The sequence below is a fragment of the Lagopus leucura genome, unplaced genomic scaffold (genome assembly GCF_019238085.1).
Source record: "Lagopus leucura isolate 7727_CA_CO unplaced genomic scaffold, USGS_WTPT01 Super-Scaffold_100008, whole genome shotgun sequence".
NCBI lineage: Eukaryota > Metazoa > Chordata > Aves > Galliformes > Phasianidae > Lagopus > Lagopus leucura.
Genome location: NW_024962265.1, coordinates 14,026,702 through 14,051,784, shown reverse-complemented (window position 1 = coordinate 14,051,784; position 25,083 = coordinate 14,026,702). Strand labels below are relative to the sequence as shown.

At 40.6% G+C, this 25,083-nt stretch overlaps 1 protein-coding gene across 1 annotated transcript in view; it reads right to left on the bottom strand.

Moving 5' to 3' along the window:
* SLC2A13 (solute carrier family 2 member 13) overlaps positions 1-25,083 on the bottom strand; it is a 135,685-nt gene that overhangs the window by 3,347 nt on the left and 107,255 nt on the right. Inside the window, exons 7-9 of the mRNA XM_042872662.1 lie at positions 22,669-22,794; positions 1,158-1,279; positions 873-1,025 (exon numbers count right to left, since the gene is read on the bottom strand). Of these exons, the coding sequence (XP_042728596.1) occupies positions 873-1,025; positions 1,158-1,279; positions 22,669-22,794 (401 nt within the window). The remainder of the gene's footprint in view (positions 1-872; positions 1,026-1,157; positions 1,280-22,668; positions 22,795-25,083) is intronic.

Sequence of the window (25,083 nt, the reverse complement as noted above, 5' to 3'; positions counted from 1 at the left end):
ATCTGTTTTTTGGCAAGTCATTTTGCTGTGAAAATAAGCAGCAATTAAATTATTGCATAGCCAATAAAAAAAAAGTTGATAGGAAGGGTGAGAAGTTTCTTAGTTATTCTTAATGTCACGGGAATCACTAAGACTGCTTCCCAAAAATGAGAAACTTCAACAAAAAAGAAACAGCCGCGATTAAAATAATGCTTGAGACTCTTACATCTAATTATCACTTACCAAAGACAATTGGCACTGAGAATGATCTCATCACCCCTCATACATTTGCCCCCCCCATTTATGGGGAGCCAAGAAGGCACCAAGAGCCCAACATTTACCTGCCATTTGTTTCAAGACCGATGCCTGAAAAGAGCAGCAGCTGCTGAAAGGCTCTGCACCAGTAATGATGTGAAGGTCACCAGATCTTCATGCAATGTACAGGACTTGTAGCGGAGGGGCTGAGCAGTAAGCTGACCAGCTCTCCACAGGCTCCAGCAGACAGGACTCAATAATCAACAGCTGGGAGCAGATCAGTAGCATCTTCAGCTGTACGGAGTTTTGGCAACGACAACTGATATTGGTCTCAGATGCCATTACAAAATGAGAAATTGCAGATGCCGTCTTTCTAAGTGAAATATTTCACCAAGCCAAAAGGTAATTTTTTTCAGATTCCTTGTTTATGCAACTTTCTAGAAAGAAAGAAGCATTTCTTATGGAATCAGGACCAAACTGCAGGCAGGTCATACCAGGTGCCTGGTCTTAATGGAACACAGTTAGGTGAGAACACTGCATTCACAGTTGCAATTTCACAGCCAAACTAACAGATCTAGAATCTAAGCAGCAGAAAATCAATGCTAGCACTGCGTCCGCGGACACAGACTGTTCCTTACCATAGTAGGTCAGATATTCAGCTGTATGCAGGAAGGTCAGTGACACCAGCACGTTGAAAACCCAGTTGACTCCAGATGAACACGCGTTTCCTGTACTTCTAGCCCACAGAGGGTAGATTTCAGAATTCACGGTCCAGGGCATGGGACCCATCCCTAAGAATTAAAAACAAATCAATCTCAGTTTAATGGCTGCATTGAAGAGCAAGTTTAATGTGTAGCCTCACCATTTATTATTTCACCTTTACCATTTCTTAAACTTCAACGTGAAAACAAACATTAGCTTACCAGGTGCAAAGAAAACCAAGTATAAAATAAGGCCCAGAAGTGCTGTCCAGGAGTATGGGGTGGGGCAGAAATTATATGCCCAAAACAAATCTTCTTTTTTGAATATGGTTTCATTTGAACACCTGAAAAATAACAATAAAATCTAGCGTTAAACAGTTTTCAGGGAAAGGATGACATATCAAAATTATCACGGCATGCAGCTTCTTAGGGAAAGCTGACAAACGTGAAATTAAGTGAGGAAAGCCCCACCCTGTTTTGTCCTTTAAGCCAAATCCTACATTTGGAAACGTGCTTTTTCCTGAGCCTCACAGATAACATTGTGTGTGGCCTTAGGAAGAGCACCCTGCAGCACATTCCTGAGTTTAAGCACTTGGCTTCTTGTATCTGCTCCTTCAAATGAATTGTCTTTATCAGGCCAGCAGTCACACCAAAGCCAATGAGAACACTAACACAGATATCACACAGTGCAACAAGAGGTGCAGCGGCAGAATTTGAGCTGAAAATGAAAGGATTTAGGTCAAATGGAAGTTAGCCCTTAAGGCACTGATGAGCTGTGTGCAGCACACATTGGGTGTAACCGGTAAAGGCTGTGGAGTGTGCTACAGCAACATGAAGTTGCAAGAAAAGGAGAAATAGACTTCCTTTTCTCTGCAGTGAAATAATTAGGAAGGTCACGGCATTTCAAACTAGAAAGTAAAAAGCAGAATCAGAGCAGAGGTAACAGAGCCTGAGCTGATAAAAGAAACATTGATTTTATTCCCAGGACTGCGTAGAAATTGCGTATTTCTAGGAATAGGCATAAAATCATGTATTTGAGTGCCAACAATATAAAGTATTTTAAAGGAATTCTGACAACTTCATCTTTTTGTTATATATCTTATTTGTGGAAATTAGCATTTGTTTAAAGGAACAACAAGCCATTGCTGTAACTAGAGAAACTTTTCAGCTGCAATCTCAGCAATTGCTGCAGCTGAAAAAATGTGTACTTCTGGCAGAGTAGACTTAGGCAGAGAACACCCTTTCATATGTAAACCAAGTTATTTACTTGAAGAGAAGTCACAGAGTACTGAACATCTGTCTGGACTACGATTTCCAGCTTAGCTGAGCACTTATGTGAAGGACAGGACCCTCTCTTTTGTAGAAAAACTAGAACAAATCCTGCAGTGGGTGATAAATCAACATATTGATATTGCAACAAATAGCAAGACAGAGGAGCAAAGATCACCACTACAGCCAGCTTCCTAAGGAAAATTTCCAGCACAACTTTCTCCTCTAAGTTTTCCATTACGAAACAACCAGCCAGCTCTGAACTGAAGAGGAATGAATGCTGGTGAGCACCAGGGTGCCCAATGGCTGATTCTGGGGCAGAAACAGTCCTGATGTTGGCAAGAAAGTAGCAACAAAACAACTTTTACAGCAAGGCATCACCATGAAGTCCCAAACCCAGATTTGGGACAGTCGGACATCCGGAATTCAAATACACTTAAACAGAGGGGTTAATCCAAGAAATCTTGGGAAAGTGTGTGTGAAACCACAGCCAAACCTTTTCAGTGGCAGTGCCAGCTTGCACCTACCTCATGTAGGCACACAGATTCAGTTTTGGGGTGAACAATAATATAAGGAGAACAGAGTTCAGCTGAACAGCACCCTGACAGATACGTCCCTCAAGCCTGAGAGGCTGGCAGCTGCCAAATCTGGTATTTCTGTCTTCTCTCAGAGTGAAATCCTACAGCCAGCATTACAATTTCTTGATCTTGCTTCTCAGTACTGCCCAGTACTGTCCTTCTTACGGCACTTTGCTCTTTCATGGCCCAGCTCAGCGTCTCTTTTATGTCATGACAGCCAGGCAGGGATCATTCCCATCAGCATCCACTCTGACATTCTCACGCTGATCTCTCACCATGTATGGGTCACATCAGCTCCCAGATACATCTCAGGTACAGAAGGCAGAACTGTGCAATTCCTCACATTAGGGAAATGCTGTTTGCAAGACGGATTACCTAATACCTGGAGATGACATTGCTACCTCTCATTCCACCTTAATAGCTGCCTGCTTCAGATCAGCATCACTGTGAAATCATGGCATTGCTCAGTGCCACACATTTATACAACTGCACATTTGCTTCTTTGCTACTACTCTCATTTCATTTGCAGGTGTTTGGTAATAAATACAAACTGATTAGCGTGCTAAAATGCCCTGATGCTGAAAATGGTTTCTCCAGTCAGGCCAGCCAGCTTGGCAGCTCCTCGAAGAGAAGCCTCATACAGTGATGAGCTTGGTTAATTACCTCACACACACCTCTATCAGCCAACCTGCCAATTCACAGCCACAGCTATGGGGAGGATGTGTCCCCCACCACCTTTCCCTACACACCATCTATGTGGGAAAGCCATGTATCACTGAAGCCTCCTATTGCAGAAGCTGCTGACTATGCCCTCCTCTCTGACTGTAACTAAGAGGAAATCTGGTTGCAAGAAAGCAGATTCAGTACATTGAAACAGGAAAAATTGCACAGGAAACATGGATTTAACAGAAACCTTGCAATAATAAGCTTCTGTGTTTTACTTATCCTTCAGGAGTAAAACAGGATGGCACACAGAACGTAAGCAAAGACACCTGCATTTGTTGGAGTCTTGTATTTGCTGGGTATGTACACAACAGCACTCCAATGAGGACACATCCAGGGGTGCACTCAGGTGCTGTCACTGTGCTAATTCTCCTGCTGCACTCCATTTCTGTGAGAGCTGCTTTGTGCTAAAGAATATATTAATGATTTCTGTATAAGATAATGCCAGATATAATTCTGAATTTGGTCTGGGATGAAAGACCAAATAGGAATCTACACTGGAAAGCAGACAAGCAGCTACTGATCACTTCACTAGCTAACAAGCACAGAGAAGCTTCCATGTAAACCACTTACAAGTGAAATTATGCAGTCACGTACCACTGCAAATAAATAACAACGTGATGGGTCATTGGCACCTTAGTATAAATGGTGAAGACAGACCACATTCTTCCCTCTGAAATTGCTGCCAAAGTGAAAGCACGATTACTTTGAAAATCTTTACCACTCATTATGTTCTCCCCAGACATTTTAGGAAGCACATCTGTTATAATCAGTGGAAACCAAACCTTCTGACAATTGATGTGAACAATTCTATGGACTGGAAATTAATCAGAACAGCAGCAGATTTCTATGTCATGTGCATTATGTATTTGGTTTCAAAGAGCCCATCCTAGATCAGATTTAGCCTGTAGTTCAGAAGGCGTAAAGCTTTGCTCCCTGCCTTCTAAATTACCTTCGTACGGTGCATTAAAAGGTGAGAAAGAAGGGCTGCTGCAGGTGGTCTAAGAGGCAATTCTTAATAACAAGAAGATAAAACAAGATAAGACCACTTCCTTGATAATCAGTCTAAATTATCCTAATAGTTGAGCCAATTTGGTTGCAGAGTAATTCTCAACACTGAAAACCACAAACCAGGGCTGTCTTAGATGCTACATAGCAAAGAACATGTTAGCACAGCACAAGAAGGCTGGTTTTCTTCTCAAACTTCTGTTAATTTTTACTTTGCTCCAGTGAGGAATGTGTGGCTCTAAATATATGGCTTTGTAAGAACTGAGTGTTTCATTTTGAAAAGCCCTTATATTTTTAATATGAAAGCTACTAACTTCTCACTGTCTCTTCAGCCCTTCAGAAGTATGTTAAGTGGATTTAGATAAAAAAAATTCTAAAAGGTCAAAACTCAAATCTAATGAGATTATGGAAATAAATTACTGCTAAAGAAAATCGAGTGTTACCGTTTGTGTTCTTAAAAAGCTCATTAGAGCAGCCTTATTTCCAAAGTACGCATCCTGCTCTGAGATAAATGTCAGCATTGGGTTTGGATGGTACAGAATTCAGATCCAATTCTCAGTTGCACTAATCCACCATTTCTTTGTTCTAACAAGAGGAAAACTGCTTAAGGACTGTTGTTATGTCAGACTTCTGTGTCTGGGTTATCAAGACAGAGATAAGTGACGATTTATCAACTTAGTTTCTGGTGTAACACCAGTTCATGGATTTGAAATATCACCGTTAAAGTGATCTTAAAAGTCTCCTTGTGTAAAGAGCTGACTTTCATATCACGCCCATCAAACTGAGCAATATACAGCTAGCCTGAGCTTACTGACCCAGCTTTCCACCAGAAGCCTGGGCACGGCAAGGACAGAGCAGCCAACTGACCTCACTAAGAGTAGCTGCTGCCTGCAAGAGGAACACTTCCTGTGGGAGATGCTTGGGGACAACTACAATTATTTACCCACAGGCAGCTACTGGTCCCGTGGAAGAGTTCACTCCTTAACATTTGCTTTGGTTGTCACAGCTTCTCTGCTTCCATTGAAGATCGCTGTTTGCTCAAACAGACCCCTAACTGTCATAACATTACTTACAGGAGAGACCTTAGTAAGTTATCAGCCTAATTGTGCAATAAGTTCTTGTGGTCAGACATGTAACTAAGGACAACTTTGGAAACTGCCTCTATGCTGCTCATCGGGTGAAGCTAAGCTAAGGCTGATCCAAACAATACCCAAAATTAAGCTGTGCTGGCACCAGAGGCAGTTCAAAGCTACGGGTTCATTCACCCGGCCTCTACCATCTGCCAAATGCAAAAAAGATTCCTTAGCAAAATCCATTGCACTGCAAGATATAGTTTCACTATAAATCAGTATATCCTGGTTTAAAGAGAAATTTCTACTCCTTTCAGCATCTGATTTTATTTTTATATGTAGATATACATAAGGTAAGATGCTATCTGAAGTCTCTAGTGTAACTCATTCCTTGCAGCAAACAGCAGATTAACTACACAGTGAGCAGTATCTGAAGCCATACTGAAACTTCTCAAGGTTCCCTAGCTGCTGCCTGCTGTGCCTCAAAGATGCACCACAGATCCACGTCTCTTTTGAGAAGTTTGCATCCACTGCTTTGAGTCTGTAGTTGGCACAGAGAAGTAACTCATCCACTAAACTGGATGCTGCTAAAAAAATGCAGGTGGCATTCTCATGCCAAGTGATGGCAGTAATAAAGTAATAAAGCACATACACACAAAAACTACAGAAAAGAACAAGAACAAAGAACAAACATATGCAGCCTTGGAAAACATATCTGTACCATTTTATGGCATTCTGCTAGACATGAGTTAACCATCATTGCAATCTGAATTTTGAGACATTTACTACTGCATTTTGCTAAAACTAGTAAGGGGTTTTTAAGATACTAACATGCACCTTAAAGTCTCAGGAATAACAGTTTACTACAGGAAAGCTCCCATTGAATGTGTTTGCACATGACAGAAAAGCAGTCCTCATCACTCTGAAGCCCACCGCTTTGTTATGCATGCAGAGCTGTGAGTTACATCTTGAGCAACTGGATAACAGCTGCAGTAATTGCCACTGTCCAAAAGATCTGAAAACTCTTAAACTGAAGAAACAAAATTAATTAATTTCTTTATGCACTGCATTCCATGCCCAGTGAGTTTATGAGTGTTACAAGAGCTAGCACAGTGCCAGCAGGAGGGCGTTCTCCTGGGACTGAATGGTTCTGCATCTGGGAAGCTGAAAGCACATAGTCAAAGACAAATCAAAAAGGTAATATAGGAAGCTTGGCTGCTTTACCCATTTCAGAGCCAAAGAGCTCTCAGTAGCTTGCTTTATTCTGCGCCGTAGGATAAGAATTTCTCCTGCCATTTTACATTTTAAACAGACATTTCTTACAGATGTGTTTGGAGACAGCCGCAAACAGATTCAGAAATAATCATCATTATTCACATTAAGCAACTTTTTCTTTACTGGTTGTTATCCTCCGATCCTCCTTTTATCTTCTTTCTTACAGATGTGATTGAGACCCCACAGACTGCTAAAATCTAAAATCAATCATAAGGAATTTTTTAATATATATCATTAGGCTGTTACATTAATAAATTACTTAATATTTCATGTACTTAAGGATGAGAGCTCTCTGAAACAACTACTTCATAGAATTTTCTATAGCACGACTACCTTCCATCACCTCTCAGCCTTCTCAGAAAGCACACCTGCATGACATTCAGTGCCCTGCTCTGGTTTACCTCTGTTCCTGACCATCTGACAAAGAAGCAAATGCTTTTCATACATACATATATGAAGAAAAGTCTTAAGAGTTTTAAAGATTTGTATTTTCGCCAGCTGTTCCTATCCTCTCCAAGCCCAACTTGCTGCTCCTTTAGGCTTCTTTCCCCCCATGCTAGCGTCTCCTGAGCTCTGCTGGCCTCCTCGTGGTCACTGGCTGCAATTGTCCCACCCTGCAGTCACGGTACAGACGCTTCAAGCTTCGTTTTTATTCTATCTACCAGAAACCAGAGAGAGGCAGCCCACTGCTACCTTCCACACCGCTGCTGGATATGCTTCCCTCCTCAGCCTCTGTGTTCTCCTCACCTCAAGATACGAATGCAAGCAGGACCAGGCAGAATACACCCGAGGTTAAAGGCCTCCCATCAGATTTCACAGCGGCTGGTAGCACTCATTAAGCACATCTGTAAGCCAGTCTCCCATGTAGCACACTTAGGAACCACGAATGGAACCATGAATACCTTTTTGTTTGTTATGGGATCTGAACCACATCACACATGCACAGACTTCTCTTTCTTCCAACCATTTTTCTACTGTTCTAAAGTACCAGATGGTAATGAACATGACGTGCTTGTCCTTTACAGAGTGCCCCATCCTCATCCTGATTCTGATCTCAACTGGACACACTCCGCTTATCACAATACAAATTAAAATTAAGTAGCAATAATTAAATTGTACAATTTCCTAATTCTGTCGTGAGCAAAACCATAAATAATTTAAATACTGTATTAATAATGCATAAACTTGTGGCGGCTCATACAACAGCTATGAAAAATAATCATCATCCATTCACTTACATGTCCTGTAGTCAGGCCTACAGAATTTCAATGGACAGAACTCAAATAAAAACCTTATCAAAATGCAAACTCTAAATCAGCTCGGGGGCTCGGGGTACAAGCATCTTAACGCCACGGTCCTTCATGCATTTCTGCCTATGCTTAGTTCAGTGACTTTAATTGTTACACAATAGGTCAGAGTTTCAAAATGAGGTGGTCAGTACTTCTTAACATCAGACACTTTCAGGTTCCTAACACGTAGCTGATAGCACTAAATCAGCTATTTGGTTAAGAGACAGAAATGAAGGAAAATGGCATATCCATCTCATTTTCTTGAAGAGAAACTTCAAAATTGCTCTGGCTTTCAGAAAAATGAAATGAGAAAACAAAAAGGATAGGAATAGAAAAGAGCCTAAAACAACTTTTGGTTTAAGACTTTTTTTTTTTCCCAGAAAGCTATGAAAACATTTAAATATATATACAGTTACAGAAAACGAGGACCTTATAATAATACTTTAAATACAAACTCATATATTTAAACATATTGCTGCACAATCTGAGCACACAGAGGTCTAATTTATATCCATATGCATTCAAGTCTAAGGCTAAAACAGCAGGCAGGAGGCTTGGGTAACACTCTGCTAAGGGATAGACAGGTTGAAACCACAGCTGTGAAAATCAGATGCAGTACTCTGTTAGGAAGCCATGACACAAATGTGTTGCTACATGAACCCAGAAGGTTTGAAGGTGCAAAATTCAGTGATAGCAATAGCACAGAAAGATGATTCTAAGATGGAGAATCAAATGCCAGCATATACAATAAACAAGAGCACAATCTGGTAATCATTTCTGGATAGATTCTTGCTAAAAGTTAGTTGGTTATTTAAGGATACTTTTCCCTGTAGACACACAGAGATATGTTTTTGTTTCTTTAAAATATAGACATTCTGAAGAGCTTTTTCCCAATCAGATGACTCACTTCTTAGCCTGATATGTTGATATTTAGCTGCAGAAAATACTTCTCCAAAATATCAGAAAAAGCTTCACTGACAATGATGTCATACAAGGTCAGTGTTCCAGAAAGGTAAGCAGAAGCAAAGCCCACATCTGTTAAATGCTTTCCCAAAAAGACAAAATAACGTATTTTTGCAAATTTAAAGATCAATCTGTAATATAATATTTCAAGCTACCAAAAGTAGGATAATGTAACAAAAGAATGCACTATTTCAGGTATTGCTGAGAAAGCAAGAGAGGGTAATGCAAGATTTTTGCTCTTTTGCCCTCTTCCATTTGTCCTCTAAGGATTTACAGTCTCTTACATCTGTGTACTTTAAAGACCAAGACCTTTCATAATTTTTGCTGCTTTTTCATTTACATAATGTTCTCAAAATGCTACAGAAAAACACTAAATCTGGCAGTCCATACTGAAAAATATGTATGCGAACATTGGTTCTGTCCCATTCATTGACACATCCTGGCACAGTTTCTGCATCTGCAAGAGATTGTGCCTGCTGGTCCACCAGGATTTTACTGTTCACCACAGAACTCTGCTTGTCCATGTCTTTGAACAACTTTGTTAATCCAAATCTTCTATTGCTCCATTAGGATAGGTTCCACTGCTCCTTGCAGCTTCCAAACTAATGATGGGCATGAGGACTTCGATCACTTTATAAACATGGAGGTGTGCTCTCGCACAGTGCCATTGGCAAGTTATGAAGCTAGTTATGAAGCAAGTTATGAAGCTTTCAAGGAAAGGCTGGATGTTGTGTTGAGCGACATGGTTTAGTGGGAGCTATTGGGAATAGGTGAACGGTTGGGCTGGATGATCTTTTAGGTCTTTTCCAACCTTGGTGATTCTATGATTCTATGATTCTATGATTCTATGGGGATACCAACTTCCCTGTGCAGCCTGTTCCAATGCTGGACCATCCTCTCCATTAAGAAATTCATCCTAATTCTCCCTTGGTGTAAGTTGAGACTGTTTCCTCATGTCCTATTTGACACCCACCTCACTATAACCTCCCTTCAGGTGGTTGTAGAAAGCCATGAAATCTCCCCTCAGCCACCTTTTCTCCAGACTAAACAACTCCAACTCCTCCAGCTGCTCCTCAAAACTCTCGTTTTCTAGTTACATCAGCTTGAGCAACTCTACATACTTCTTGTAGTGAGGGGCCCTGAACTGAACCCAGCACTCAAGCTGCAGCCTCACCAGTGCACCACACAAGGAACAGTCACCTCCCCAGTCCTGCTGCCGCACTGCTTCTGATGCAGCTCAGCACGCTGTTGGCCTCTTTGGCCGCCTGGCCACAATGGTGGCTCTCATTCAGCCAGCTGCCAACCAGCACTCCCAGATCCAATTCTGCTGAGCATCTTTCCAGCCACTCTTCCCCAGGTGTGTACTGCTGGATGGGGTTCTTACGACCACAGTGCGGAACCCAGATACTTTGTTGCTGGTATTTCACAAATTTTAGACATAACAATCATTGACTAGACACAATTTTTAGCATTAATAACAGAAGCACAAAGCTGTCCGTGCACTAGAAGAGCAGAAAGGTGTGGAGGCAGTCTGGAGCCCATATGTACTGGTCTTATATGTTTTTGGAAGTGGAGGGAATATGGAAAAAGCTCCACATGGAATTACTGATAGAAATTGGGTCAAAGAGCTCAATAATTCCTGATTTCTGCTTCCAGAAGTTAAAGCATTTAGTCTTTCCAATTGTATCACTTTGCACCATTAATATTTAATAATTAAATTGTGGAAATAAATTGGTCTGTGGATAAGGATGTCAAATTTAGCATTTTAGAATTGCATGCAAATTCACTATCAAGTAAATCTCTACGCAATGTTTAATCTCATCTGATTATTTTTTTAATCTGATTTTACATTTAATTAACTAAATAATTAGCATTTTAAAGTCCTCCTGGTTACAAGGCAAATATGAACCAGCTGTGTATTTGTTGCAGAAGCATTAGTTTCCCTCAATGGCAGCCAGCAGACCCTGAAGGCAGCCAGCAGCCCCTCTTTCTTACTTCCTATGAAGACAGGCTGCCTCAGCAATCTGCGCTGCAAGTGCTGAGAGCAGGGCACAGCCCAGATTTTAGAAGAGAGGAGGGAGAGAAGACGGGTTTTTGATCTCTGTTCACAAAGGTTATAATTTAATTTTAATAAAAATATCAAAAGCGATGTGAATATCCTCTTAAAACTTTCCCTTCAAAATATTAACAGAATAACGTGCAAGAATTGCTGGCATGATGGAACAGTCTATTCTATAAAATACAGGCTAAGTCAGCTGCAAAGAAGGAACCATATGGACCAGCATCTTTTACTCCATTAGCCAAGGAACTACAAGAGAGATGGAGGCTGATACCTTTGACATCAGAAGTTGAGTAAGACAAATTCTATCCATACTTCTTGGTCTTACTCACACTTAGAAGTAACTTTCACTCTTATGCACTGTGCTGTTCACACACTGCCCAAACGTCAGCAACATCTGAAAGGCACCACTTCAGTTAGAGTTGCCAAAGGTAATGCTAAGACCAAAGACACAGGAAGCCAGGACGCTGATGTAACTTAGGGTGATGGTGACTTAGCAGAGGTATTGACTGCAAACTCACCTCCAAATGAAACAGGTTCTATTGCAGTGTTATCATTTTGTTTTTCCATATGCTTCCAAACATTCCATTAAGCAATCAAAACAAAACAAAACAAAACAAAACAAAAAAACACAGAAATAATTCTATTGTTTCTGATCAGTCACCAAGTTTGTAGAGAATAGCATGTAATTAAATATAATACAAAAAAAATCCTACTCTGAGCCCACAGATGGGAAATGCTGAGCTACAGACGTGGCATGGAATGGCAAGTGTTACAGATTCAATTCTTAATCCAAATGAAATACTTTCAAAGTTTCAGTCCTGAAGTCCCAGCCAGGTGAACTGCAGCACAAGTGCCAGGTGGGTGGCCCTGTGCCAGCCCTGCTGCTGCAGGCACACCGCTGCAATCCCAACACCACTTCATCCTGCCTGAACTGCCCAGCTGTCGCTGCATCTTACAGCCTGCAGAAGTGACCCTGTGCAGAAAATGGTTTTCCATACGGCTCGTAGAACCTCAGACTCACATTCATGTTTCAGCTGGAAGTTAAGAGAGAACAAAATTTTGTCTGTCTGAAGTTTTGCTGAAATCCAAAGGAAAGCTGATGGGTAAAAACACTCTTCTGAGTTTGCTCTTTTGTTGAATTTGATTTGAAGAACAGTGAGAACAAAGAGCGCAAAGCACGTTATCAGTACTGTCTGTATGCGCATGCCTTTTTAGCACCTTCCCTCTCTATTTCATTTCTAGCTATTGATATATACACAGATATATTTTATGTTAATTGTTCCAGTTTATCCAACTTCCAGCCACAGTACAGAGCTGTTACACTCAATTTCTGTAACTGTAAATTAGATACAGGTATTACAATTTAGCTACCATCAGCAGCAATGTCTGCCATTACAATCAAAATCCATCTAAATCTGAGACTTGTGGATCATTTTCTAAAATACATCGTGGAACAAGCTTTTCCCTGATTCCAGTAGGTGGCAATGTCTTTGCCCTAAAGAGAAAATGCAGCTTCAGAAGGTAAAAGCATCAGCACATCCCTTCCTCAGAGGCTATGGGGAGGGTGTCCATGAAATTGATAGAACTCTAAGGAGAACTGAAGGAACTGGGGCTGTTTATTCTGGGGAAAAGGAGGCTGAGGGGAGACCTTACTGCTCTCTTCAACTACCTGAAAGGTGCTTACAGCGAGAGCGGGGTTGGTCTCTTCTCACTGGTGACAGAACAAGGGGAAATGGCCTTAAGTTGTGCCAGGGTCATTTTAGTGTGGATATCAGGAAACATTTCTTTACAGAAAGGGTTGTTGAGCTCCCCAGGGAGGTGGTTGAGTCGTCATCCCTGGATGTGTTTAAAAACCATTTGGATGTGGTGCTTGGGGACATGACTTAGAGGAGGGTTGTTAGGGTAGTATGGTTAGGTTGTATGTGGTATGTGGTTGGACCCGATGATCTTTAAGGTCTTTCCCAGCCTGAGTAATTCTATGATTAAGAACAATTCCTCAGCTTTCAGTCCTGGTAAATGCTCTGGAAATCATTAATTTGGGGACTGCAAATGGAGCCCCAAAGAGATTTTTAAAATGTCCGAAGACCGCTTATAAAGAGCAATTATTTCACACTAGATTTGTGAGAGCAATCGCTCAGCATACAGCATCACTCTGCTTTGACCTGTGAGCGCAGGCACAACACCTATGGCAAACGCAGGGCATTTTATAAAATACAGAAATGATGACAGGTTACATTATCTCCAGCTTATGATATTAGTAAACGTCACATACCAAGGCTTTCATTATTACAGGAAACTCAAAGCACGGAATCTTGGACAACGTAGTGTGCTTTTTAAAACAGTTACTTTACCAAGAAAATGTGCTAAATGGGAATATGCATCACCTGAAGCCCAGGTTTTAAGAACTAAATACTCAAACGGAACCACAGGCGGCAGAGAAATCACAGAATCATAGCATCACCAAGGTTGGAAAAGACCTACAAGATCATCCCGTCCAACTGTCTGCCTATCATCAGCAGTTCTCACTAAACCACAGAGAAAAAAGTCCATACGACCCACATGCCAGAAGTGCCCCATGTGCCACAGTTCAGCAGCACACCCCATCCCTCACAGGCTGCCCACTTCTGAGCTGTATTAACAGGAACGTTGGGTTAAAATAAGGTCATGGCTTTAAAGGAAATGAATCAATAATTCTAGCTCGTCTTGTACTGCTGAAGGACTGATGTTATTGTCTCCGTCCTCAAGGAAATGGACCACACATGCAGACAGTGCACACAATAATTCATACAAATTAAAACTCATTAATCATACAGAATTACTCCACAGTTCTAATGCAGAAATGTGCTAATTTATTTTCTCTCCAGAAGGAAACATAAACAGACAAACAAAAATACTCTGAAAAAGCTTTAATCCTTTTAGGAAGGGAAGATATCACTACTTCACTTTATTAAATGACACCGTTACTGAATAATTACTTGTTATGGAAAAGAAAGTGGGTAATGATGCAACCCACTTGATGTGTAGGGAACCTACTTTGGCAGGGGGGTTGGACTCGATGATCTCTGGAGGTCCCTTCCAACCCCAACAATTCTGTGATTCTGTGATTCTGTGAAAATACGGGCTATAGATGCTGGTAAAGGTACAAACTTCTGCAAGTAGAACTGGGTTTGACTCTGCTGAACGTCCTTTATCAATACAAATCCCCAGGAACATCCATCTTTAGAAGACTTTTTAAGAGAATGGGAACAGGAAGGGAAATTTCAATTTATTAATTCTTTTGAAAGTGTAAGAACCTAAAAAATCTGCTGAGGCAGTTTTCAACGAGGATTTTTATTTAAATCTGAAATTCAGAATCAGTAGTGAATTATACATGAAAAGCCTTTACTGTCCCTTCTCCTTTCTCAGAAATCAAAATGCACGGGCTCCAGAACAGGAAGCAATCCCTGTTGCACCGGCTCCCAGGGAATGGGGAAATTCCCAGCCCGCTCCCAGCAGCAGCTCCACAGTGCTCCCAGGAGAGGCGGGAGGGAGAGGCAGAGGCTTTCCCATCTGTCCCTAAAAAGACGAGCAGCTGCAGAAGCTAATTAGCAGCAGACCTCTACGGGTAATGAAAGACTTTTCTGCGATGCACATTTTGTAAGAGTGAGAAAGCAGCTGCAGGAGTTGTCCACCCACTCTAAGCACCTTGACAAGAGACAGGCAATTCTCTCATTTATGTCGGCATTCTTTTTCTTTCCTTTCCTAGCTACCTCCTTTGTGAACCAGAAGCTTTTTAAGTGGGAAACGATTATTTTCCTCTAGTCCCATCCCAGTTAACATTTCTCCATTGAAATCACTGTAACACATTTTGTAATGACATCAGACAGCACCTGGGAATGCTTTAGCTCAAGGGCCACCTTTACTCTTCTATTCCAGTTACCTCAGTGCTGTACCATTTGAAGTAGCTCTTACAGCAACTATCCCAAACAGATGTCAGGATCTGTCTCTTCATTATTCTCCTTCAGAATGCCTTTATGAATAGTAATGCAGACTAAGATCTGGAAGTGGGGTTCAATTCCAGAGATGAGAACAGATGTACAAATGACATTTCAAACTAAGCAGATCTGCTTATAAATCCTACTTTGTGCTGGATGTCTCCAATAAATACATTGTCTTCAGTATATAAACTAAACATTTCCAGGATCTGAACATATTCACAACAAAACTGACTAGGCATATGTTTTGTCCTCCTTTCATCCAGAATTTGCCATTGGTTGAGTAGATGTGATGAGTTAGAACCATAGTAATATAGCTCCAATACATATTGCTCTAATAAAATAGTAATTCCCAACTAATTACTCTAAAGGAACAAAAACAGTTTCAGTTCAGATTACCATGTTGCTCTGCTTATTATCTGAGGCCTAAGATACAGACACAATACGTAAAGAACATTAATTGTTCAGGCATTAGATTCAGTCAGAAATCATAAAATCCACCCTGCATATTAAAAAGAATCAAGAGACTCCATCTTCTATTACAGTTTCAACAAAATTGCACCTCCAAAAATTAAAGTACCACAAATTAAGTACCATCTTTTTAAAAGTGTAAAGAGATCTGATTAAAGTTATCAGTCCCACCACATAGTAACCCCATTTTAAGAGATCTAAAATACATGACGTCTCAAGGATTTGAGAGGAAAGAGTGGCTGAAAGGATCAGAACATTAAAACTGCATTCATTTTGCTACTTACTTCTGCGTCGCCAAGAGCACAGGCTTCATCTGTGGCTGACACAATACTCCGCATCACTCTGTCCTTCTGTTCTTCCCACTTGCCCTTACCCATCAGCATTAAAATATGAACACGGGGTTTCTGAATTTTGTCCTCCACCTCCCCTCTCTCAAGAATCACACCTCTGCGTGCCATATAACCCGGTGATTATGCTAATATCCACCTCTCAGGAAAGACCCAGTTCTTAGATTTTACGCTGACAAAGACTGTAATCAGTTTCAGAGCTCTCATTCATTCCTGTTTCCACACACCTTCTCTACCTTATATTAGACGTTATTACACTGAAGGATGTCCTCCTAATCAAAGAGGACAAGGAGCACTGTGAGCTCCCTGCTGGCCCAGGTTTCCATCCTCATGGGCAAGTGGTGAATGTAATCAGAATTAAATTGTTGAAACTGCAAACATTCTGTTTCTCCTTCCTAAATGATAACTGGAGGGAGAGGGGAGATTCTGTGTTATGGTTCTCAGTGTAGTCATAAATATTCCAATTCAGTAAACAATTAGCATAGTTTAGAAAGAGATTTTGCTATGAATAACAGCAACTCTTCTAAGTGATGCTTACATATGCACAGATGTAAATATTCTGTACATCTAGCCAGTTTGCAAAATACATTTATTCTCCCTGCTACACTTCTGCATCACAAATGTGAGACAATTCTACACATCATCTTTATCAATCAGAATACTTAATAAAAGAAATACTAGTTTATCTTCTAATTGGTGAATTTAGTAACACTTTTCCATAGAATCCTTGTAGAAAGATTCCAGATAATGATTTCAGTAATAAAATTCTTCCTACATCTCGGAACAAGTAATGGACATATGACATGTGGACATACGGACAGAGGAGTTCTTCATTCTTGGAGTGCAGGCTGGTGCCAGCCGGTGGGCACAGGGCAGGCTTTGTATCTCTGTGTCCTGCCATGCACTGACAACAGGTTCTCAGGCTCCAATGACTGGAGGACACACACATTTATTTGTATTAATAAAGCAGTCACAGCAACTTTTACACATGTACTTGGCACTGCAACAGCATCTTCAAAGAGAGTGACTTGCAAGACAAACATAAGGAATTCATGGCTCTACGTATAAGCAGCAAACAGAACCCAACATTTCTAGAAAAAAACTAATGTCTCTACCAAAAAAAAAGTATTCTAGTAACTTCTAACAGCTTCATCTGCTATGGATTAGACAACAGGAAGCACAGTGTGGATTTAAAATTCTCTGGAATACTTACAAGGCTGTGACAGACACCGGCACATCCCCCACTGGACACAAATCAGGCCATTGTCTGAGAACCCAGCTAACAAACTTCTCATTTTTTGTAAATGCTGGAATCTATTTAGCATCCAAGCTTGGATGCTGAGGCCGCAAGGCAGATTCCTGTGGTGGGAATTCTCATGCAACTGGGAGAGGGAGTGCAGTGGCTGATGAATCTATAATGCATGATTTAAACCCAACTTTGTCCAGAACTTTAAGCTACAGTAACACAAACTCTGATGGACACAAGCACCAGGCACAGTGACATGCAGCATCTGCAGGCACACTTTCTACCTGAGAGGAAGTGCTCAAGAGAGCAGCAGCCATCAGACAGCAAATGACTTTGCAAAAGGGGAGCTCTGCTTCCTTCCACCTTCGTACCAAATGCCCTTGGAGAGTGGAATGCTGCTTTACATTCACAAGAAGGTTTGCTGGCTTCCCACGCATAAATAACAATGGTGTATGTTTGGGTTTTTTTTTTTTAATCTTTTGAGATTACATACTTGTCTGCTTCTCTGCCTTCTAAGCATGTAAACTTTTACACTAACTTCAAGTTAGGAATATTCTGTGAATGCTCTATTGGGCTGCTGGAAGTCTAAATCTAGAAGTAATTGCAGCCACGTTTGTTGAATAAAACCAGTTTACTGCAGTTTACAGCACTGCTATTCCATGAAGGGAAGGGACTGTCCTGCTCTGGTACTGCCTCACCTTCAGCACTGGGAGCAGTTTTGGGCAGCACACTTTAAGGACATAAAACTATTAGAAGGCATCCAAAAGACAGCAACAAAGATGAGGAAGGATCTAGAGTGTGAGGAGAAGCTCAGCCCCGTGTTTGCTCAGCCCAGAGCAGAGGAGCTGAGGAGAGGCCTGATGGCGGCTGCAGCTCCTCACAGGGAGCGGAGGGGCAGCGCTGAGCTCTGCTCTGTGTGACAGCGACAGGGCCCGAGGGAACGGCATGGAGCTGCGTCAGGGGAGGGGCGGGAAAAGGGGCTCGGGAAAGGCTCTGCATCAGGGGGCGGTGGGCGCGGAACGGGCTGCCCAGGGCACGGTCCCGAGTTGCTGGAGTTCATCCAGCAAGAGTTCGGTGCTGTCAGAAATACGATTTGATTTTTGGGTGGTGCTGTGTGGAGCCAGGAGCTGGACTCAACAATCCTCGTGGGTCACTACCAACTCACAATGTTCTGTGATCCCACAATTCTCCATCAGCCATTAAACTCCTGTGACAAAAAAGATGTTCCTTGATGAAGTTAAAAATGGCAGAAGAAAGCAAATCACTTAGCTCTTCTCCTTTATAGATTTCTGCTACCAGTCCTCCTCCTTGGGGGATTGTGGAGACCTGCCAGCTAATTCTGTGGACAGGATGGCTTCTAGACTTGCCTCTGATCTGCAATGATGCTATTATTTCTTCATTATTGTCTACTGTATAAAATCAGCATCTTTCTCCCCAGAAGGAGATTGCTCAGAGTTGCTCATGAGAGCCATTTAGCTCACAGGGGTGGGCCTGCTGGGGACCTACAATATTCCCATATCAGGGTTAATGTCACATCAAGGCACTATTAGTACCTCCTTTCCTTCCACAGTTATTCGTTCAACTGTAAGATTACTAATGCAATTTAAAGTTTTTTCTAGAGTACTGTTGGCTGGCCTTCAGGGTTATTGTAATTACATGGAGAGATATTTCAAGGTTTCTGAGAGCACTGGGGTAGAAACTGCAGTTGTGGGGAAGGAGTGGGTTTTCAGTTACACTACAGAAGTGCAGAATTGAAAGCAGCTGCCTCCACATTCAGCACTGACCAAAAACTGACTCTGCCCAATGCCACCCAAGCTGCGTATTGGAATTTTCCCACTGCATTCCCATCTGTAGAACCGAGATAGCGTTTTTTATCAGCTTTGTGGGGATTTTATAATTCCGTGTTCATGAAGAGAATAGAACTGCCAGCTACAAAACTTTCACAGGCCTTGGAAAACAGAATTCCAACAGAGAACTCTCATAATGCACTGCAAGAGAAGACACTGCTCTTCTTCTTTTGTAACAAAATGAATAATTTAAGAACACTCACTTGCTGTCTTGAAGCCATCTTTTACTTGTCCCTGGGCAGAGCTGGAGGCAGCGTGGTTTGCATGCCAGCTGCTGTTTGTTAGCCAGTTCAGCAACACCGTGGGCTGCGAGGCACTGGCTGTGCCAGCATGATAGACAAGATGCTCTTCTGCGTGTTTTCCCAGTATTAGAGTCAGGCTTATGCAACTGATTAATAACAAAAACAATCTATTTTCTTTGTCTTATGCGAATGATCTTACAAGTGTACCCATTGTGCATTACCTGCACTGCTCTTAGGCTGGACTTGGATTTGGTCTAAATTATTCTTGCACTATTTCCATGGCATTCTCCATCTCCTGGGGCCACTGCTGGCTGCAAAGTTCCCTATATTCAAAAGGAACCAAAATGCTATATTCTTCTAGAAAAACATTTGGACGGTTTAATTGTCTGCCTAGGTTCCTATGACAACCACAGCAACACAAACAGCCTTCCTGGCAACCACTGGAGACCAAAATCTCTGCTCTCTCCCCTCCCTTCGCTATAACTTCTCAATTTAGAACACACTGTAACTGGATAAATATGATTAGCAAAAAAAAAAAAAAAAAAGTAGTGTCTAGTATACAAAGCTCGCACTGGGGAAACCTCTTGCAAATGAAAATGTATTACTGTATTTTTAGATAACAGCCAAAACATTGCTTGTTAGGTCAGTGTTATCAAAGTACCTTGGGATCAACTGTAAAGAGCAGTGCAGAGCTATAAACATAGAAAAAGGAGGGGTTTCTCTGTCAGCTCATGAGGTTGTGATGAGCTGTAAAAGAAGTATGACAAGATCTCTCCTGGTGCCTCATAGCACCGCTCACCTGGCTGGCAGGCTACGCATCACAAATAGATACACATGGCAGCGCTGCTGGGGTTATGATGGCTGCAGAGATATGTGGCTGCACGCACATTGTGTGATGTGACCGTATGCACTCCTCCATGTCTGCAGCTCACATCTTTCCAGCAAGAAAAGCATAAAGAAGACAAGAGCACAGCAGCGCAGAAACACCACATGGCACAATCAATGCAAGCACAGCAGAAGCCGTTTTTCTGAAGCTCAAGCATCATGGAAGATGGCCAGCACTGCTGCCCGAACAAACTGAGGTCCAGCAGATCCCAGATAATATAGCCTGTGTATTCTTTCTCCCCTAAGCAAAATTGCTGCCAAAAAAAAATGGCTAAAATTAATCCTAGAGGTTTTAAGAACCTTAAACCCATTCAGCCAATACTGGATGGCATTAAACCATCAAAACAAGTTACAAAGAGGCTGTGTGTGATGCATTTAGAGGATATTCACAACTCACAAAATTGTCTTTTAAGCTATTAAACTAGTTTCTCATTGTAAAAATATCATATATTTGTTAAGTCCTTGTTGCTGTAAATCTAGCCTGTGACAACATAACTTTGTGAAAGCTGTAACTTCTTCACTAGTGCGGTTGGTCTCCCTTAGGCACCCATCCTCCCTACAATGGCAGAATGATACAGATGGCTCCTGCCACACTGAACAACTGGAAATGTAACTATACAGGTTTCACCACAACAGTCCTCTCTGTGGGACTAGTTTTGCTGTGAAGCAGACTCAGCATTTGAGGAACCAGAGGTAAGAAGTCTATGATGTGAATCCTCAGAAGCCAGAATTCTATAGTTATTCCTTCCAAACCATTATGTGAGATGTATGTGGGAGGAGGAGGGGAGATACATGCCAGTCCCACAGGATGTGTAACAGAAGGCAGCACCTGGCAGTCTACAGCTTGAATGACCAGATTGTAGAAAACTTCCTGATTATGCAGACCAGGTGGAGACAAGATTAGAACTTAATGAATTAAACACTGGACATGAGGATGCACACATAATCTTTGGAAAAAGAAATGTAGTTATTTCATTGGATTTCTTTCTTAAGGCAGGAAATTCACTCTAATGAATATCAATATAACAAATTTAAAACTTGAGTTTTTGATTTAAAGATTCTGAACAGGCTCACTGTGCTATGAAACTATTGTACAGTATATAAATACTGTATTCTGCAGTTTGAACTTGAAATATTTTTTTCATGTCTAATTTGCTCCAGTAGGCTGTACAACAAGGAGTGCTCTGTGAGACTAAATCACAAATGTAAAAGGATTACTGATACCTACATTTCCACATGCTGTATAATAAGACTATCAAATAAAGTTTATCTACCAATTATACCTTACAAATTTATGTTTCCATTTATATGTTACCGTGTAACATATAAATGGAATTTATGCTTTTGCTAAGTAAAGAATAGTACTTAAAATTACAGTATAAATGAGATGAATGTTGACAGAATATGAAGGCTTCTTTCTGCATCTGGAATGAGCCACTAGGCATAACACCCTAACAGTGCTGAAATCAAAAGGAGGACAGTTTTACAGTCATTTTAAATCATTTTACGATTCGCTGATACCTTCATATCTTCCAAACTCTGTCCAGTATGACTTGCTACCCGTTTGGATTTAATTTCTGAGAAATACATGCAAACAAAAGAACACCAAACCTCCACACAAACTTCTGCATATTTTCCAAGTATGTTTATAGTGTGCTGGTGGCAGAGATAAGGAATGGCAAGAAGGTTTTATCGGCAGCAATTACACACTTATCAGCAGTGATTCTCTTGTGCCATTGAACCATTCTTCAGTGTAAGCCTAGCCCTGGTGGTTTTAGAAGTGTTGATAAAGCCATTCCAGGACTTTATTCCATCTCTTGAAGTCATTCTTTAAGAACAGTCAATACTTCAGCAAACTTGGGAAGTGCTGTGATTTCACCAGGAATCTGTGCTGCTTAAGAAAAAGAGGTGTGATGTATTTTGCACATCAGTGGGTATTCTGCAGTTACACTGGGACATTTCACTGAATTCACACATTTTTACATGGTAAGTGCAATGTGCATCATGTTCCCATGTTAAGCACAGGAACACAGAAACGTAGCTGCAAACCATGCTTTGGGCAATTTGAACTTTTCAGATTTTTACCATTTTAGATTCTTCAGCAACAAGGTTTCCTCATTAAGTCAATAATAAAAATGTTTCTTAATCAAAGTACTTAAAAAGAAAATTAATTCAGGGGGTAGAAATGTGTATTTAGGGAATATGCCACCTTGAACAAATGAAGACCTCTGGGGAAAGTTAATTTAACTAACTGCTGATATACTTTTGCCATGGCAAAACTGGCAGAACATGCAGAACCCACTGGCATAAATGCTTTTATTTAGGACGTTTGTTAGAATGTAATTGCCCATTTATTTACAGTGCTTTTCTTTTTTTCTTTCAGAAGATCCTAGAGTAAGATTCTATCTAAAAGAGAAAGTGTTCTTGACTGCACGTGTGCCATAAGAACAGCATAAGACCAGAAGATCTTGAAAAGCAACATACCTGCCCCAAGCGGCTTTCATCGTCGAATGTTTGTCAACAGGGATGCATGAGGACTCAACAACACTTGATTTATTCAGTTTGTAGCAGAGACCACAGTCCGGATCTAACATACATCCATTACAGTAACTGAAAGAGAGAGAAAGAAAGAAATACTTAAGCAACACTTTATTTACTTGTAACTGTCAAAGGCAACAGCATTGTCTAATCATTCTTGGGATGCACATAATCAAGTTGTCAGTGCTGAAGACAAGATAATAGAAATGGCCCTAAAGGGAATACAAATAACTTTCTCCTTCATCTGCATGACATTTCGGCAAAGGGCAAGACTACTTGCAAATCTTGAGCCCTGTGAATCTTGATCAGGATTCAGGAGAATTCTCCTATGAAATCAACTGTGAATTTAAAAACAGAGATAGATGGCGGTTGAATAGAAAGAACTGTGTATCATACAGTTGATAATCAATGCAGGATTTGGGCACATATGGATTTGGGAGTCCATCTGAAATTATATCTCCACGTGAGAACTCAGGCAATGAGTTCTAGGCAGAGTAAATGTGTCAGTGGAGCCAATCCATATAGAGGCATCCAGCACCCCAAACTATCCCATCTGCCCTTTACTGTGGCGAGCACTGCTCTTTCGATCGTCCCTGTGTATCATATTTGCCAGCTTCATAAATATATCTCAGATTTCCTTGGGATTCTTACAGAGCAAGAAATGCTCACATTGAGGCAAAGTTTGGTCAATGCATTCTTGAGAGTGATTCAAGTGACAAGGCTGCAAACTTTTCCAGACTCTTTATCATAGCAACGACTCCGTGAATGAAGAAATAATCTGCTAAAACTACTACGCTGTAATTAGCAAATGTAAAAGTGACTGGATAACAAAGTTCCAAAATCTAATTCAGTAACGTAGATTATAAGGATTTTAAAAATCCGAAAGCACGTTTACCATTGAGTTATTCTAACTTTCTTTACGAGGGTGTAGTGATATAAAAGCAGTATAATAAGGTGAGTTTGTATGATACTTGGCAAAATGTCTGGGAGAGCACTGAAACCAATGCATTAATTTGAAGTAGGCACTTTTATACTTCTCTGAAGTTTCAGCACCATGTACTCTTTGTTACTGCAGGCTTTCTAAATTACCAAATGATTGCAGAATTTCCAGACTGTCTGCTCTTGAGAAACTAAATGTACACCTTCCTCTTGCATAACTGAGAGCTCAAATTCAGGTTTCAACATCTGGCTTTTTTTTTTTTTAATAATTTCTCAACTCTTAGCAGTAAAGATTTCTTTCCTCTCTTGCATATATAGATAATATATACATATCTACATATATAGATAATATATACATATATATACAATATATATGTATAAGAAAATAATATATACATATCTACATATATAGATAATATATACATATATATACAATATATATATATGTATAAGAATACAGCTCTGCAATTATAAGCCTTGAAAGGAACACTTCAATATTACACTATCTGAAGTTAGCTGCATTTTGTTAATCACAGCAATGGACAGCAATCAAAACAGAACAGAAACAGAAGATAGCAGATTAATTTTTTTATGCTTTATATATATTTTAGATTAAATATTCTATATTTTTTATAAATCACAAATGTTCAGGTATGTAACAACAATTACAAAATAACTAAATACTAAATACACCTACTTTCATTAGTAGGTGTAATGGAAAAAATGACATCCTATGATGTCACACAGGGTGCTAGCATATGATTTTCAAACCACAGAAGGCCATCCACTTCAGATACGTTGTATATCAAAGCATTTTTTTAACAAAATAGATTTCTATAAAGACTCCTGCTCCAACTCAGCCTGGCTTCCTGGCACAGAAGGCTGCTACCTCCAAACACCGTGTGCTATCCAATGCAGTGGTGGATTTTCAAGTCAAATATATGTGAATTCTATTTAACGTGAACATCAGGTGGAAAATATGGCACATTAAAATGTAAGTTATATATGCAGGAGTTCTTGCAGGAGCATTACAGGATAGAAAGTTCTCTAGATTTATTTTTCGTGGGTTTTACCTCAAGCAGAAATACAGCCCAGTACACAGCACCAGGCAGAACAGCACAAGAGCACACAGGAATGACAGTGATACACAATGATGGGATCATCCCTGTGGTGTTCCCTGTGAAGGATGGAACAGGGATGGAACACTTCATCATCTACCTCAGCATCCTCACAAAAATCCACACACAATATGAATGGCAAAACTAAACTCTTTATTCTGTCCTACTGAGCTTGCTCTACAGATAACTCCATATAAATATATGCAGAGTTGGGTATGGCTGTCAGTCCTGAAGCAGAACCTATCTCATTAATTACTCCTTCTTCATCCACTGGTTCAGAAAAAATAAAAATCTGATTATTAAT